This window comes from Solanum pennellii, chromosome 1 (assembly GCF_001406875.1).
Source record: "Solanum pennellii chromosome 1, SPENNV200".
NCBI lineage: Eukaryota > Viridiplantae > Streptophyta > Magnoliopsida > Solanales > Solanaceae > Solanum > Solanum pennellii.
In genome coordinates this window covers 9,287,013-9,304,875 of record NC_028637.1, presented here as the reverse complement: position 1 = coordinate 9,304,875, position 17,863 = coordinate 9,287,013, and the positions used below count along the sequence as shown (strand labels likewise).

The 17,863-nt window shown below is 33.0% G+C and overlaps 1 protein-coding gene across 1 annotated transcript in view; it reads left to right on the top strand.

Moving 5' to 3' along the window:
• Positions 1–17,863, top strand: part of LOC107017248 (aspartic proteinase-like protein 2) — a 32,832-nt gene that overhangs the window by 6,665 nt on the left and 8,304 nt on the right. The window contains exons 3-6 of the mRNA XM_027914065.1: positions 12,203–12,255; positions 12,720–12,896; positions 14,238–14,465; positions 14,588–14,750. Coding sequence (XP_027769866.1) covers positions 12,203–12,255; positions 12,720–12,896; positions 14,238–14,465; positions 14,588–14,750 — 621 coding nt within the window. The remainder of the gene's footprint in view (positions 1–12,202; positions 12,256–12,719; positions 12,897–14,237; positions 14,466–14,587; positions 14,751–17,863) is intronic.

Sequence of the window (17,863 nt, the reverse complement as noted above, 5' to 3'; positions counted from 1 at the left end):
GGGGGGGGGCTTTTGGCCATTTTCTCAAAGATTTATTAATCAATCATTTGCCAAAGTCGAAGTAGAGCTACGACGACAAGTCGATGACATCACAAGGGGACAGTCTCTTCTCAACTCTTCAAGAGGTAGAAGCAGTATTTCTACATGTAAACACAATAGTTCTTTTCTTCATTACCAACAAGGGAGAAATGAACTTTATTCAAATTTCATTTTTCCTCTATTTCTCAATTCACATTACACCTTATCTTTAAAGCTTAATCTCTAAGAAATCAAAACTCAGCAATCCCCCAAAAGGATGGGAAATGTATGTATTATATAGATGTATGCATGAAAAGTTTTATGCCATAAGTAAAATGATTTAATTTATGAAAATGTATGCATGAAAAAGTTGCATGCCACAAGTAAGGATTAATTGCATCTGAATAAGTAAGTTTTTCTTGTGAAAATGTTTCAGATATACTTAGTGAATTAGTAAATTAGATATCTTTTAACTATCGTGAATTAGTTTATACCTAGACGACATAATTCACACAACTAATCCCTTAACCATCTTTGGCTATCACTATTTTATTCGTTTAACCATAAAATATGTCTGATTCATAAGTGTCACGACCCGATTTATTGAGTCATGATGATACCTACTATAATCCACGTGTAGGTAAGCTAACTAGTAATCCAGAATAACAAGTAGTGGATATAAGGGTAGAAATAAGGCAGAACAATAATTTAATAACAGAAATAGAACAAAACAACGGATGCAAGCAATACAATGTTCAACCAAAAAATTAACTTAACACTCAAAAAATACCAAACTGCCCTCGAAACCTCAAAAGTTCAACCAAGACCTCTGCAAAGTCTAAAATAATCCTCTAAATCCTATGTTCTTATCAGAAATCTGATTCGAGCATTCGAACTCCGAATGTTGACCAAAGTCAACACAAGGTCTAAATTCACTTAGATTTCTAACTCAAGACCTGAAATCCACGAAACAACTCCGAATTCAGAAATGACAACACTTTCCGACCAAATTCCACATTCCACGGTTGATGAAACTAAAGGAATTCCATTCTAAGACTCGAAACTCTGGTTGGTACGAATAACCAATTTAACAACTATAAACCTATCAATACTCAAAACTTTCAAAAATCACGACTTTTGAATGAAATTTCAGAACCAACTTCGCAAACTGATCAAACATGAGTAGGGGCAATTATCGCGAGGGGTCAAATGATAATTTTATGAAAACATCAAAAAATCATATTCCGACTCATTATAAAGGAGCCATGAATAGAGAGTTGAAATAAGAAGAATTGTAGCAGTGTAAGTGAAGTGATTGTGGATATTGCTTTTCACCAAAAGGTGAAACTAATACGGGAAATTGAGAGAAAAATGATACTTCCTCCGTCCAAATTAATGTAGCATCTTTCGAATTTTGAAATTTAAAAATATCGTAAGTTTTTTATTTATTTTATAAAATATTTGAATTGTCAATTATTGTGACTTATATTGATTTTTACACCGTCTCCAAAAATGTATATTTTATTTTTTAAAACTTAAAAAATTCATGTCAAATTTCATAGTGAAAACTTAAATAGTTTGATTCTCACGAAGGAAAAATGTGATGTAAATTAGGACAGAGAAAGAGTATTTGTTATGGTCCCCTGTTATGGATCTCGTCATGGGGCGCTGGAATATGAAATTTGAAGTTTTCTTCCTACGACCTATGGTGCTGGTTCGTTAAGAGAGAACTTGCGATCTCTTGAGTTTGAAGTACTATAAACTTGACTAATATTCTGCTTATCATTTCACTGAATTCAAATACACTAAATACAACGCTGAAACACGGAAAATAACTGTCTAGTGACTACTAAAATTGAATGAGAAAGTGGAGTAATAACCTCCTTACTACAACAACTGCTACTTAGAAATAGGAAAAATAAATAGCTAAAAAGTTGTAATAATCTGCCACAAACACTGCTGGACAGAAATAAAAAATAAATAACTTATAAGCTGATGAATTCTACATTCAAATTTCCTTAATTATTCCATGTGTAGACTATTGGTAGACTAAAAGGGTGCTAACATTACTCCCATCTTTAGATCGCGCTTGTCCCCAAGCGCTAAGTGTGGAAAGTATTAGTACTCCCCCTTTTCCAACAAATTCTACCTCATCGTATATAGAGTCGATCCAAAATAATTTCTTACACTGATGATCTCTAGTGAATGGTTCATCGCAGTTGAAACAGAGTCCCTTAAGTCGCCTTTCCTCCATTTCAGATCTGGTCAGTTTTTTCACAAATCTGACATGTTGAGGTGAGAAATCTGTTGTCTTTGATTTGCAAGCATCTAACACTTGCGAACAAATGGGTTGTTCCTTGCGTTCATAAAGTTTGGATAAACTCATCGCTGTAGCCAAATCTGGAGGATTATGCAACTCAACCTCAATTGTTATATAATAAGTAAGACCGCTAATATAAAGTTCAATTTTTTGTGACTGCGTAAGTGTACTAGCCCTCGAAATTAATTGCTCAAATGATTCTTGCTAATCTGCCACAGACCCGATCTGGCGTAACTTAGCCAATTCTCCCAATTTCTGACTTCTGATTGGTGGACCAAAATGAAGGTTACAATGACGTTTAATGGGAAGAGGAAAAGGAAATCCTACGGACTGGATTGCTCGTGTGTCCAGGGGACAAATCCTATTTGAAATGGATGAAGTCATCCCAAGACAGTTGAGGCAAATCTGTCTCCAATTGAAGAAACCAAAGTTGTGCATTGCCCTCCAAATGAAAAGAAGCAAGTCCAACCTTTTCTTCTTCCAGAGTTTGTTGGTGTCGAAAGAAGTGTTCGCACCTGTTCAACCATTCCAAAGGGTCATCTTGGCCACTAAATCGTGGGAAATCCAGTTTTGTTTGTCGAGGAATGATGAAACTTCCACCTGTTTCTGATCCCGACCCTCTTGCCACTCTGTTTTTACCCTTCCAACTACGATTCTGACTGATATGTTCAGTTGAATCAGAATCGACCTTAGAATTCTCTAAATTCTTTGCGAGTGCATCCAAACGAGCATTTATTGTTTTCTATCTGGCCAAATTAGCTTCACATTCTTCGTGGAACAAGTTCACCAGTTGTGCTAGTTGTTGTTGAATGTGGTCTCCCATGACTCCCTTCTCTGATACCAAGTTGTTATGGTCCCCTGTTATGGATCTCGTAATGGGACGCTGGAATATGAAATCTGAAGTTTTCTTCTTACGACCTATGGTGCTAATTTTTTGCTTATCATTTCACTGAATTCAAATACATTAAATACAACACTGAAACAGGGAAAATAACTGTCTACTGACTACTAAAACTGCCTACTACAACTGAATGAGAAAGTGGAATAATAACCTCCTTACTGCAACAATTGCTACTTGGAAATAGGGAAAATAAATAACTAAAAAGTTGTAATAATCTACTACAACCACTGCTGGACAGAAATAAAAAATAAATAACTTATAAGCTGATGAATTCTACTTTCAAATTTCCTTAATTATTCCATGTGTAGACTATTGGTAGACTAAAAGGGTGTTAACGGTATTGTTTTGAATTTGATCAGAATCATGTTAGAGAGATATGTTGAATTGAAAGTTTATTTTGAAAACACCCCTAAACTTTGTGTAAATTATTAGTTTCATCTTTGTACTATTGACTGCTTTAAAATCACCACTTACTTTACTAACTAATCTTAGATATACCCTCGATATGCGACAAGTCACGCTACGAGCCTACACCTTGGGCATGATGTTTGTGACCTTTATTTGATAGAATATGATAATATTATGACACTGTCGTCATTATTTTTTTGCGGGATAATATATAGACATACACTTAAGCTTCACTTCAAATGTTAAGTTAGAAAATACTCTGATTTCGAGTCTCTAGATATAAATGCATTAATTCATCTCCTCCATGTTAATTAAACATCCCACTTGTAAAATGATACTCTTGTAATGTATATAATTTTTTATTAAGTAGCAAATTAATCATTAAAAATCAGTAAAGCATTGGCTATCTTAACTCTTTTCAAAATAACCGAAAATACAATTTGCTAGAAATATTATAATTACTACTTTGACAATGCAAGTATTTTCTATTTTCACTTACTAAAATACTTTATTTGCCTCAAATGTTTTCGCTATCTTCCTCTATATTATATATGAGTGAATTTGAAAAAAATGTCTTTAATTTACCAACAAATTCTTGAGCGTGGTTGCATAAGTGACAATGATGATGACAACACTACCGGATGAAACATCTTTAATTTACAAAAGTTTGTTAATATGTTACATTCTTGGTCTATTTGGTTTAACTGTTTTGAGAAGAGAGGTACATATTGAATAACTAGAATTTTATTTGAACTTGAAACATAAATAGGAAAAAACATAAATTATCAATTAGTTATATAAAATAATCCCTTACAAATTAATGAGATTCGAACATTGTAACTACATTTATAACAAAGACTACAAAAGCAAACAAAGAGAGAAATTCCAACTACCCTTTATCGTTTCAACACTGGACAAAGATGAAATAACATATCATTTTTTACATGTCTTACAATTGTAAAAGATAATGCAAAGTAAATAGTCAGCACCTCACTTGAGGATAGTAAAATTGCCAAGCTTCATGCAATGCGGCTATGCATTCAAATTTCAAAGGTTCGAGTGCACTACTTCGAATTCCTTGAATATGTTAGCTTAAATGCAACCACTATTTCTTTGCCCTTCATTTCTTTTTGCTTGTTATCTTGCTTGATTATCTCAAATTACATCTGACCACAACGATCCCATGCTTTTCCAAGTCCCAAACTACGGACTGCACAATCACTTGTTAACAAAAACTATCTGCCTTCATAATCCAATGAGGCTTCAACAGTAAAAATTCAGACAGAGGAAAAGTTATACAAGAGTAAGCAAACTGAGAAACTCCAAATAAACTATCTGCCTTCACAATCCAATGAGGCTTCAACAGTAAAAATTCAGACAGAGCAAAAGTTATACAAGAGTAAGCAAACTGAGAAACTCCAAATATCCTTCTTTCACTATGTATGCATGTTTATAGAATTTGTAATGATCCTTATTAATTTTACCCATGATGGATATGTTTTTGACTTGGTACACCATTTACAGTAAAGGTATCTTGTATGGCCAAAGAAAACGTAAAATATATGCGATATACCTCGTCTCGTCTGACAATTATATAACATACATTCTGGAATACTTATTCTAAAAGTTGAGATTCCCTCTCGCTGAAGCTGATTATTATCAACATACTATATTAGATTCGCAAGTAAAATTACAAAACAGAACATTGCTAAGGAGGGAATAAAACCACTTCTGGTCTCCTACACTTACGCATCAATGATCATAGCAAAAACACCTAAAAGCTGGACAATTTGTAGCAATGCAAAAAAAATTGAAAATGAAAATTGCGTAAATTTAATCAGACCTATAGCAAATCATGTAATGAACTCTAGTTTGCTCTTTGTTTTCAAAACACCATTGTAATATTGTGGAATAGTTGTGAGTTTCTAGGGTACATTTTAAATTGAAAGTAGAGGATAAAAAAAATATAAACTACTTTGTAGATGAGTCATAAATGTGATAATTAATAAAACATGCATACATTTTCATTGCAAAAACAATTATTTGGAGACAGATTCACTGCAACCCCAAATTCCGCTCACGAAAAAGTGATTTCTACTTACTAAAAATAAAAACTACTCAATTGATGAAGGGTGAAGATCCTTGCTACCCTGAATAACAGTTGTAAAGAAAAATATATAAGGTAGTAGGTATTTTATTGAGTAAAAGAATAAACCTTAGATTTTGAGTGTACATTCATTTTTCTTTTTTGAAAACATATGAGACATTGACCTATAAGTAAAGGAAAAAATCTGTGTAAATTTACATAGAGAATGAACATGGTAGAAATTTACCTAAAGAATTAGCATAAAGTTATCCACGTTTCCGGCGGGAATCTAATAATACTTAAAATTTATCGGTCACTAAAACTAAAATACTCTAGTATCTTACATAAAAGATTAATAATGTAAACGAAAATGAAAATTATTACATCTTATCATTTAACCTTAATTGAGCAGTGTACACAAATATAGAATTGTGAAGAATAAGAAAAAAAAAGAAAAAGAGGTTCAAAATTTTCATTGTTTTAAAATTAGAGGAAACACCTCTATTTATTGAAACAAATAGTAGTGTAAACAAATATTTATTGTGCCTTATCGGAAATGTTATGACTTTGAAAAAGTTACAACCCTTTAGAAAGGTCACAATCTTTCATAAAAGTCGCAACTTTTCATAAAAGTCGCAACTCTTCTTTAAAGTCGCAACTTTTTATAAAAGTCACAACTTTTCATAAAAGTTACAACTATTCATTAAAGTCGCAACTATTCATAAAAGTCACAACTTTTCATAAACGTCACATCATTTCATGAAGAAGATGACTATTTTTTGGGTAAGTATTCATAAAAGACGCAACTCTTCACAAAAGTTACAATTTTTCATAAAAGTCACATATTTTCAAGAAAGGAGAAGGCTATTTTTGTCAATAAATAAATTTAGAAGGAAATTCTAGTTTGTGGAGGCACCACACCACGTAGGCGGGCCTAGGGTTCTCTTTTATATAAAAATATGATAATAAAATGTTTAAATCATATGAATACTCAAGACGTAACTGGCTCACTAATTTTATCTATCTATGAAGTCTCTACTAACTGAAGATAGGCGTCGTTACAAAACTCAAAACTACCTGAATATTCAACGGAAAATGATTATAAAATCAAATAAACTGATCTAACTAAATTAGAGCCCTTCGAAAGTGAGGTGGTCTCACCGACTGTTGATGGAAAGAGATCTTACCAAACATATGCTAGTCGAGAGTACATACAAACTACATCATAAAATTATGTAGCGTCAAATGGCGTCAGTACATTGAATGTACAATATGTAATATTACAATAAAGATGAATGAAGCAAATAACTGAAGTAAATAAACAAACTGGAACGAAACTGAAAGTAACCTGACAGAAAGTGGAGCGTTCATGAAGTAAAATCATTTAAGTTTTATAATCTAAGATGCAACAATTGATAATTCTGAACTAAAATATATAAATAGATATATTTTACTTTATTAGGGAGTTTCTCTAGCCGATAAATTAGAAGTAACCTAACATAAAGTGAGCCTCGTAATGATACATCTTACCTACATTTCCAGAGCCATTCTAAACCTCGTCGGAGTATAGAACAAAAAATTAACTTATGGATCCATCTAATAGGACTTCTTAGAGGCAGTATGGAGTTACCGAATGACGGTACGATCCTGTCCTTTGTTACCTACGTAGTTTATGGAGTTTGAGTTATCTTATCTGTTACCGAAAATTGAGGCTCAACACTACTCTCAAAATTTTAACTTTATATGCTCATTTATAAAAAGTATATTCTCTAGGGTGAGTTAATACTTAAAAAACCCTCTTCGAGGGGTAATTGGACTTCACTTTATTAGGCTGACATGCTTCTTAAAAACTTTTCTGCTTTCTTAATGTAAAAATATACTTTCAAAACTCTTTTAAAATAATGCACATGAAGTTAAAAATATATCTTATTGGAACTCTTCTAAAATCAAGCACTTTACATTAAAGATAATAATACTTTCTTGAAAATAAAGCACTTGAAGTAAAATATACTTTCTCTAAACTCTTCTTAAATCATGCACTATAAATCAAAGATAATAACACTTTCTTGAAATACTTTTTTAAAATTTTGAACATACTTTATTCTTGAAAATAATGAATATGAAATACCACGACAAGATTCTTAAATAACTTTGATTAGAAAGGGTGCATGTGGTATTATAAGAATGAACCAACAATCAAGAATCATCAACAAATATGGAGTACAATAATTGTGATAAAAAAAAATCCAGAATCAAAGATAAAAAATAGAGATAAATCAAAAATCATGATCCTTGGGGTTGGATTGGGGGTTGGGGGTCAGAAACCTTAACTTTGATCGTGTTAACTAAAATTGTAGATGTAGGGTGTGAGCAAGAACTAAGTTCCTCACTATGACAACTCTACACACCTTAAAATCACGCTGAATCTAGCCGAAGAACCCTAACTTGAAGAATAACGTCAAGAAAATTTTACTTGAAATTCTTGAATAAATTTCTTTAAAATCCTATAACCAAGAATTAAGATTTCTATTTACGATTCATGTATGTATGTAGAATTCAAATTGGGAAGAATGAAATCATTGGAGATGGACTTACCTTGAAATAGAATCTTGTTTAAAGTTCTATGCTTTGATTTTCCTTAGGATTTTGTCTTTTAAGTTCGAGAAAGAGGAGTAGGAAGAATAAAAAGATGAAAATCTGATTTTTAAGGCCATTTAAGAGTTAAGAAGTTCGTTTAGGATATTCCTAGAGGTAAAACGACAAAAATGACTATTATTAGTATCTTCCCAGCGGCCTAAACGTCACTACACTCCATCAGGTTTGTAAATTGATGATAACTCTTTACTTCGAATTCTGTTTGATGCAAATTTGGTGGATTTGGAAAGAAGACTCAAATATATTTAGTTTGATTAAGTTATGGGCCACCTAACTCTTAGTATTCTAAGAGATATGATCACTTGAAGTTGAACTTTGTAAAATCTTACATCGAAACTCAATTGGTATGGGAACTTAGAACTCAACTTTGTCTTAGTGGATTCTTATGACCTTAAAATATCTCCAAATCAATTAAAATACTAAAGAATTGACCTTAACACCTATGCACAATTAATAATCACTCTGTATGACCTTATACACATATGTAAAACAATTTGATCTTAGTTTACAAATTTCAGGGTATGACAATATATCCCACTTGAAATCATTCATCCTCGAATGATGGTCAAGTTGCACTAAAAGAGAAATGAGATACTTCTACTACCTTTGTGACTTTTGAACTTCCCATTAACAAAGATAGAAGTGGTTTGTATTGAGAGGTGGAAACTCAACTAGGGTATGCTTCTCACGATCGTTCACGTAAGATTTCCAGATTACGGGTCATGACATGAAGTTTCTAGAAATCACAATAGAAATAAGGCTCACATCAAACGTTCTCATCAAAGTTTCTCATAACCTTTTTGAGAAAGAAATACGGGCACGATTTGTGTCTCATATTCGAACATAAAGAACTCACAAATGTTAAGAGTCTGAGCTATCTGGCCTGGATCCATTAAACATGAATGATATAGATTAAGACATTGTTCATACTCTACCTCAAACTATTTGACATGAAATAGGGATATCTTGGGCATGGAAAAAGAATGGAACTACTATGCCTTAAGTGATATGACTAATAGATTTTAAGCTTAGCAAAACTTCTTACTACGCTCCTTCTTGTGAACCCTACACTTCATAAGCTACTACCTATAGCTCCTCCAATGGTACATATGTCTGCTCCTATGAAGGTCTGAAGGTCAGAGTCTAACTGCATGCTCTTAATGTGTTCAAGCCTAACTTGGAGTCACAAGGTGCACCACATAAGGTGATCATATTAATCTAAATCATTGGATTCACGATCTACAACTCTGTAGGGATTTTCATCTCAAGAATACGACTTTTTCTTACAAATTCACTCAACAAACCTCGAGTTCTAATTAAGTCATTTACATGTATATCAACACCCTATTCAAGCCTAGTATTATAAACACTCCATGAACTTCTAAGTAATCAATTCTTCTAAGAAATATCCATCTTCCTATCATCTCAACCAACTAGAAATTCAGGTATTATTAATAAGGGAACACACAAAATATTTTGATCTAGCTACTACATATAACCAATCGTCATTTCAATCTTTTTCACACGTGGAATAAACATACTGTGATCTTCACCATAAAGAGCATCTACCCTCTCATCTAAACCAACATTCAACTTCTATCAACAACTCTATCAAAACTGAAGTAGGACTACTGGAAGGTCTTTGAGAGAAAAGATCATAAGCACGAATCATTCAAGAAGTTAGATCTAAGAATATGCATTGCATAGCATTAACATTAGAAATTGAAGGTATATCATTAGTTCATGGGACTAAGCATATTCAGAAACATGAGTGCATACATTATGAGTTGTATATCGTAAGACTGACATTCACCACTTCATAGAGTAAGATTAAGGTCGTTCATGAGTTGAATCCAGGCCTCTTATTCTAGGAAATGAGCATAGATGTTAATCTTTCTAAAGTAAAATAAATGAGAATGGATCAAGGGAATAACGTTGATATGCGAGATTATGAGAAGAGTTTCATAACAATTAAAATATGAGGAATACTCTTAAGAGTATGAACGAACTGCTACTCTTTCTAAATACATCACCTATCATCTCTCTCTGAGGTCTAAAGCAGACCTTCTATGTTTGTTGACTTATTTCATATAATTATCTAAACTAGCGTATGTTGATTTTATTCAAGGATACAGACAAATAACACATAGCAAATTATGAGCTTAGAGCTTCACACGACTGTATACTATACTATCTTGGGTGCACATCTCTCACCCTAAGGCTTAGAGTCCTCATATTCCTAAATATTTTTCCATCACTTACTACCTCACAAAGGGAGCACATATACTTTCTAGTTGCCTCACCACTCTTATTACAAGTCTATTAACGTAAAATCCTACACACATTTATTTTTCATCCACCACCTAGACCTGATCTATACTACCAAGATAGCATACTTCAAGTCACCTAATCAATAACTCTCTATGTGCTAGTAACATGAAATCTCCACAAATTGATTACACTTTAGTCAACACATGAGGGCCTATTAGTCTTCTATTAACTTACTGGAACATGACTGAAACTACATACTTTATTCCATCACTATCACCATTCTTTAGGATTATTAGATTTCCAACTCAAAACTTATAATTCGGGGCAATTCTACTATTAATGGCTCATAAAGATCACACTATCTTTTGAGTGACAACACTACCCAAGCGCTCTAGAGCATACTTTGCCCTTAAAGGTATCATCTATATAAAGGTTCAAGAAGGGGTTTGATAGTATATCATATTATTTGGTAAACACAATTTAGGTGAACACGAATAAGAGTGCATGTTTTTGAATCAATAGGAGTAAAGTGCACTAATGGGATCTTCTCGAGCAGTTGTGCAGTCTCTTGACATTCTATTAGCTCCATCTCAGGGTCCATATTGGTAGGAATAAGAACTTAACTATTCTAGGTACCTCGAAGATGAGGCATAGTCGGAGAAGTTAGAATAATGCACGAATCTTCAGGTGTCTTAAGAGAACTCTATTGCACGAAATATAGACAATATATATATATATATATGTTAAAATATGTTCATTTGTACATATATACAAAATATATGTAAATGTTAAAATATGTTCATTTGTACATGTTTAAAATGACATGTTATAATGAATGATTGGATGAACTGTAAAAGCATATACAAATTGAAAAAAATTGGTTGAAACACGTTTGAGCCTGTACCTGGAATTGAGTTAAGAGGGAGAATGAGAGAATTCAAAATTCAATTTTGATATGGATGAGAGATTTTAGGAGAAAATTAGTTGAGTAAAAGAGAATAGATAAATTATGTTTTATATAAAAGGTATACAAATCACATTCCTGATATGAGTTTCTTTGGTGGGTTCCGAAATTAAGAGCAAATTTCATTAAAATATAGCTGCAACTCATAATTATGTGAAACTATAGCTTTATTAAATAATGCAGTCTTAATGTTTGCTAATTTGCATAATTATTCCTTCAATATTTGGGGTCATTTTGGACAAGAATAGGTTTCATTTGGTTGAAACTAACTGAGCAGTAAGTGTTGGACCTTGTTCTTTTCTCTCTTGTGATATTTGGCTTCTTATTTGACTAGAATAGAATATTGTTTAGTCAGATTATATAATAATAATAATTACTTTAAAAAAGAAAGAAGAAAAAGTCCAAATTGTACTACCAATAGGAATATAACAAATCATCATCATCTGTTACTAGAAATTCAAATAGTCAAAATTGAGTGTCAACAATTATGACATAGAAACTTGTTCTTTTAGTGTTTTTTGAACATAATTATATTGTTGTAGATTTAGATGAACTTCTAACACAATTATATTATTACAGGTTGAGATGAACTTTTATGACACGGACAATTCATCAACATCGTCTGTCATCTCATGTTCTGTTAGGACCGAAAATAAGCAGGTGTCAATGCGGAAGCTAGCAGAGCAAACCTCGAAAGACCACGAGTAAGAAGACAACGAGAAATATACCAAAAGACACAAAGATTTAACGTGGTTCGGTCAATCGACCTACGTCCACAAATGAGATGAGCAATCCACTATATATATGAGAGTACAAAATACAGAGAGAAACAACCTCAACCAATTCACTCAGAATACATGGGAGGTTCACACAAGTGATAACATATCAAGCTTGTGACCCACAAATTCTCCCTCTAACCGAAACTCTCAAAGCCCTTTAAGACTACATTGTGAATGCTGATTAAGTTAGAAGGAACATGCCTCTATTTATAGAGTCCTAAACCTTTTCCTACCAGAAAAAGGATTAGTCAATCCAAAACCTTTTCCTAAAAGGAAAACCTATTTATGGTAAGAAATCAGGGCAAATAAAACCCAACATGTTCAGCATCCGTATGCACTTCAGATGAGTGCAGCGAAACAAATCAATGTGCTTACTCCTTGCATTACGCAGATAATAGTGGCACATCAGGCTATTTTGTATTAGATTTGTTTTACTTTGACAAAATTATGAGGACCTCGTTGATTTCCAAGTCTTCAACATCCATTATTTTTGGGTGAGTATTCTTTTATATGATTATTCACATATTCTAGAGTATTATAATTCAGAAAGAAAGTATAGAATCAAAATCCAATAAGAATACAAGAATACAATTGTTATCCTTTAAGAAGAGGGAAGACGAGTCTATCAACATTCAATCTCTCCAAACAAAAAATTAGACTAATTATACAAATGGCTAACAAATAAATTTGATCAAGTAGAAAAGTGTGTATTATATGAAAATTTTATTTGAGAATTATTTCCCCAAAAAAATATACGGATTTTCATGCAACTACCTAAAATCTATAAATTTTAAATTACTTTATATGCAAAAACTGTTTATTAGGAAAATTCATAAATATGTTTTATGCCATTTTTGCACAAAAATATTATATAACAAAATAGCTGTGAAAATTAATTTAGGTATCATTTTCATAGGTGAATTCATTGAAAATAAAATTGATCTTTCATTATTTTGCAGTGAAATACCTAAATTAAGCTATTTGCGAATTTAGCTAGAAATAGTTACCTAAAAAAATTCAGGTGAGAAATTACTTTGGATCTTAATTCTAAAAATTTAGCTACGAATTTATTGTATAGGAGTTTACCCCGAATTTTATGTCAGGGAATTTATTGAGTATTTTATTATTGCGCAAAAAATTGTAGATTTTTTTTTTGTAATGATATACTTGGGGATTTTCCATTAGCTGATGATTTTCTTACATGAAAGTAACATAAAAAAAATTGTCGCAAATTTAGCTAGGGGTATTTATTTATTATTTACTTGAAAATATTATGAATAGAATCATTACATTTAATTGATTTATTTATCTATGGAGATGTTCAAAATATTTATCAAAAATTACTTGAAGTTCAATATAGTTAAAGTTTCATCCCATAAAAAAGTCACGGATATGATATCTTTTTGGGTTGAATATTACAAATCACAAAGTATGGCATTACTAGTTACATATCTAATAGCAAAATAGTTATTATTATTCCAATTAAATTTAAAGTAATATCATTAACAATGTACTAAATTGCTTATTACTTAACAATCAATAAAAAATGTAAGTAAAGAAAATATCATTTATATTGATTCATTCTTATATAAAACAATTACGTTAATAATTTAGACCTTTAATGTGTGATTCATAATAATTTAGAGCTGAAGTTGTGTAACTATATTTGTGTGAGTAAATTCTGTCAAAATAATAATTTATACCATGAGATAACCATTATCTATAGTAATAGCATAATAGGTAACCAATTTAATTTTTTAATTATGAATGTCATAATAAGAGGCTTATACCTTAAATATATCGTTAGGTGATTTAATAGTGTAAAATCAAAACAGGTGCAGTACCTCTCAATTAGGAGACCTGATCTTGACAGATAAAGCAGTTGATGGAATTCTCGGATTTGGTCAACAGAGACTATCAATAATATCTCAACTTTCTTCACATGGAATTTCTCCGAAATCATTTTCACACTGTTTAAAAGGAGAGGGAAGCGGTGGAGGGATATTAGTGCTCGGTGAGATTTTGCATCTGAGTATGGTCTATACTCCCCTTGTTCCATCAAAGTACGTACTGCAATTTTCCAAGAGCATTATTTTATTCAACGTTTTATAAATTATTGTTGTTTTTTTTCAAAATAATTCTTCTGTCATGACATTTAGTTTGTTTCTTTTTCCAATTCTTGCAGGGGTCATTACAATGTGTATTTGCAGAGCATTTCTGTACATGGAAGAATTTTACCGATTGATCCCGAAGCTTTTGCAAACTCAGGTGATCGAGGAACTATAGTTGATTCCGGTACAAGTTTAGTTTATCTTGTCACGGAAGCTTATGAATCAGTTGTCAATGCTGTAAGTATTCTTCTCACCAATCGTTCTCAACCACACATATATTTTCTTGATGTCCTATTAATTAAGCTATCTAGTTCAGGTTATAAATATAAATTATTTTGACATTTTACGTGATGATCAAGTAATTGTAATTATTATATATATAATAGTTAAGAAAATATAATACTTAAGATTCTAGATCCATAAAAGAATTTATCTTGTCATGCCCCGAGTCTAGATCCTATGTGGGACTGACACTCGATGCCTGACTCGAGCATATCTTTTCCTTTTGGTAACTAATCCTTATATTAATCACCAAGTTACTTCAATTACATAACCATAACCAAACAACACACCCTGTTGGTTATCTCAAAAGTAACACAAAAACGACTAAATTAAAGTCCAAGCATACTAAGTATGACCACTAAACTAGAAAGGATCAAAAGACTAAACTATGCAAAAGGGGGCTACATCCGACAGGACTTCTAACATTACAAACATATGAAATTTCTCTGCTAATTCCTCCCAATCTCTATCCTTTTTTAAAGATTCTCAAGTTTCTCTCTATCCACACAGCATGTATCACTTCAGCAAAGACTATTCTGAATAAAATAGCTTTTTGAGACTTTCCTTTAGCATGAGCTATAGTCCATTCAATATGTTGATCCCAACTTCTCCAACTTTGTCCATTCCATTTAAGCTAAGTAAAGATTCTAGTCCAGATTTGAATCGCATAATGACAACTGAAAAGCAAATGTTCCTTTATTTCGTCCCTTTCACTTCACAAAACACAAATAGGTTCCACTACCCTACCCCATTTAAGTAAGCTGTCAGCTGCTAGCAATCTGCCATAAAGATGTAGCCACATAGTAAGCACAGCTTTCAGCCTTGCTTTCTTCTGAAACATAAGACATTTCCAAGCCATCTTCGATGTCACCCCAAGAAGCTGCAAATATATTTGCCTGATCACACTATGTCCAGGCTTGATCTCAGTGTGAACCTGCACAAGTGTTCCCCTGCCAGCAAGAATCATTTTCACCATCCAACAAGCCTGAGTTGAAATATTCATAGTATGTAGCTCATGGCCTTTTATATAATATGCATGAATCCACCTGATTTATCCCGCTTATCAGAGAGGTCCCAACATGTCTTGGCAATAGCATCTTTGTTCCATACTGCTAGATTAATTAGATTGAGCCGTCTGGATGCCTTAGGTAGACATATTCTAGACCATGCTATTAATGACTTATTCGTTATCTCATTTGAATTAGACCACACATAACTTCTATAATAGCCTTCAATCAACTTAAGAATCTTGTTAGGGATGATGTATAGTTGAGTCCAAAATGCTTGAATACCAAACAAAACAGTTTGGACCAATTGTCTGCATAAGAGTTTTTTTGCAGTCCAAGATGAAATTCTGGCTATAATTTTATCAATGAGGGGCTTTCATTGCATTATAGTAACCTTCTTAGTTGATAATGGTATTCCGAGATACTTGAAAGGATAATCACCTAGACTGATCCCTTAATGATTAAGGATGTTTTCTTGCGTAACTTGAGGGACCCCACCGAAGGATATAACACTTTTTCCCAAATTTGCTTGCAAACCAGAGACTTTGGGAAAGTCATGAAAACATTTATACAAAGCTTTTGTAGATGCTAGACCCCCCTTGCAAACAATAGAAGGTCATCAGCAAAACTTGTTGGGAAAGACAAGGCACTAACAAAGAATGCCTGACAGGATAACAGCGGAAGAATACCCAAGTCTATACTTTCCCTTCTCGATTTGAAAAAAGAGAAGACAAACAACCACAAGCAATATGATATTAAGGCATCAAGTAATTCAACCAAACAATTATAACAAGACAATAATAAACCAATGACACAAGACACCAAGATTTACGTGGAAAACCCTTCGATGTGAAGAGTAAAAAACCACGGGACCAAAAGCTCCACTATAATCACCAAGAGTTACAATATTGTTCTCCAAAATTGGCCACAAAACAAGTGCCAAACAACGAGCAACAACAAAATAAGATTGCACCAAATCTAGAGAATTAAAGGAGCAAAATCACCAATTTCGCAGCTACTGTTCACGACAGCAAAACTGAAGCTGCAGGCCACCAAATCCAACTCTGTCAGTTGCTAATCAAATATTGAGATGAATATAATATGCTGTCCAAAAATCAGCTCAAACGGACAAGAAAAGAAGCGGGATTTGCAATTTGAAGTTGGCTGTTAGGGCTGAATTTTGACTGCGAAAACTGCTCTCTTTCTCTCTTTTTGGCTGCTGAAAATCTCTCTGTGTGTATGAAAATAAGACCTAAATAGGCTTATATTTGCCTCATAAGAATGGGCCTATGGGCAAAAATGGGTTGGTCCAAATTGGGCTTTTATTTATCCACATCGGAAGGGAAAAAGGCCCATAACCCAACAATTCTCCCCCTCACAACTATGTGGAGGAGACCGCCATCCCAGCGACCATGTAACAATCTTCAAACTTCCCTCTTGGCAAAGCTTTAATCATCATATCTGAACCATTGTCATTTGTATGAATCTTTTCAAGCTCAAGCAACTTAGAATCCAACACATCTCGAATCCAATGGTATCTCACATCAATGTGTTTAGACCGACCATGGAACGTAGAATTCTTGCCAAGATGTATAGCACTTTGACTATCACAATAAAGCACATACCTCTCTTGAGCACAACCAAGTTCCCCCAAGAATCTCTTCATCCAAAGCAATTCTTTACAAGCTTCAACGATAGCAATAAGCTCAGCTTCTGTAGTAGATAGAGCAACACATTTTTGCAACCTAGATTGCCAAGACACAACTCCTCCTGCAAAAGTAACCAAGTACCCTGAAGTAGAATTGCGAGTATCAACATCACCAGCCATGTCTGAATCAGTATAACCACAAAGAATAGGCTTCCCTGTACCAAAACACAAACTCAGACTAGAAGTGCCACAGAGATATCTCATAACCCACTTCACAACATTCCAATGTTCTCTTCCCGGATTAGAAAGAAAACGGCTAACAACTCCAACGACGTGAGCAATATCTAGTCTTGTACAAACCATCGCATACATCAAACTACCAACAGCTGAAGCATAAGGAACTTTCTTCATAT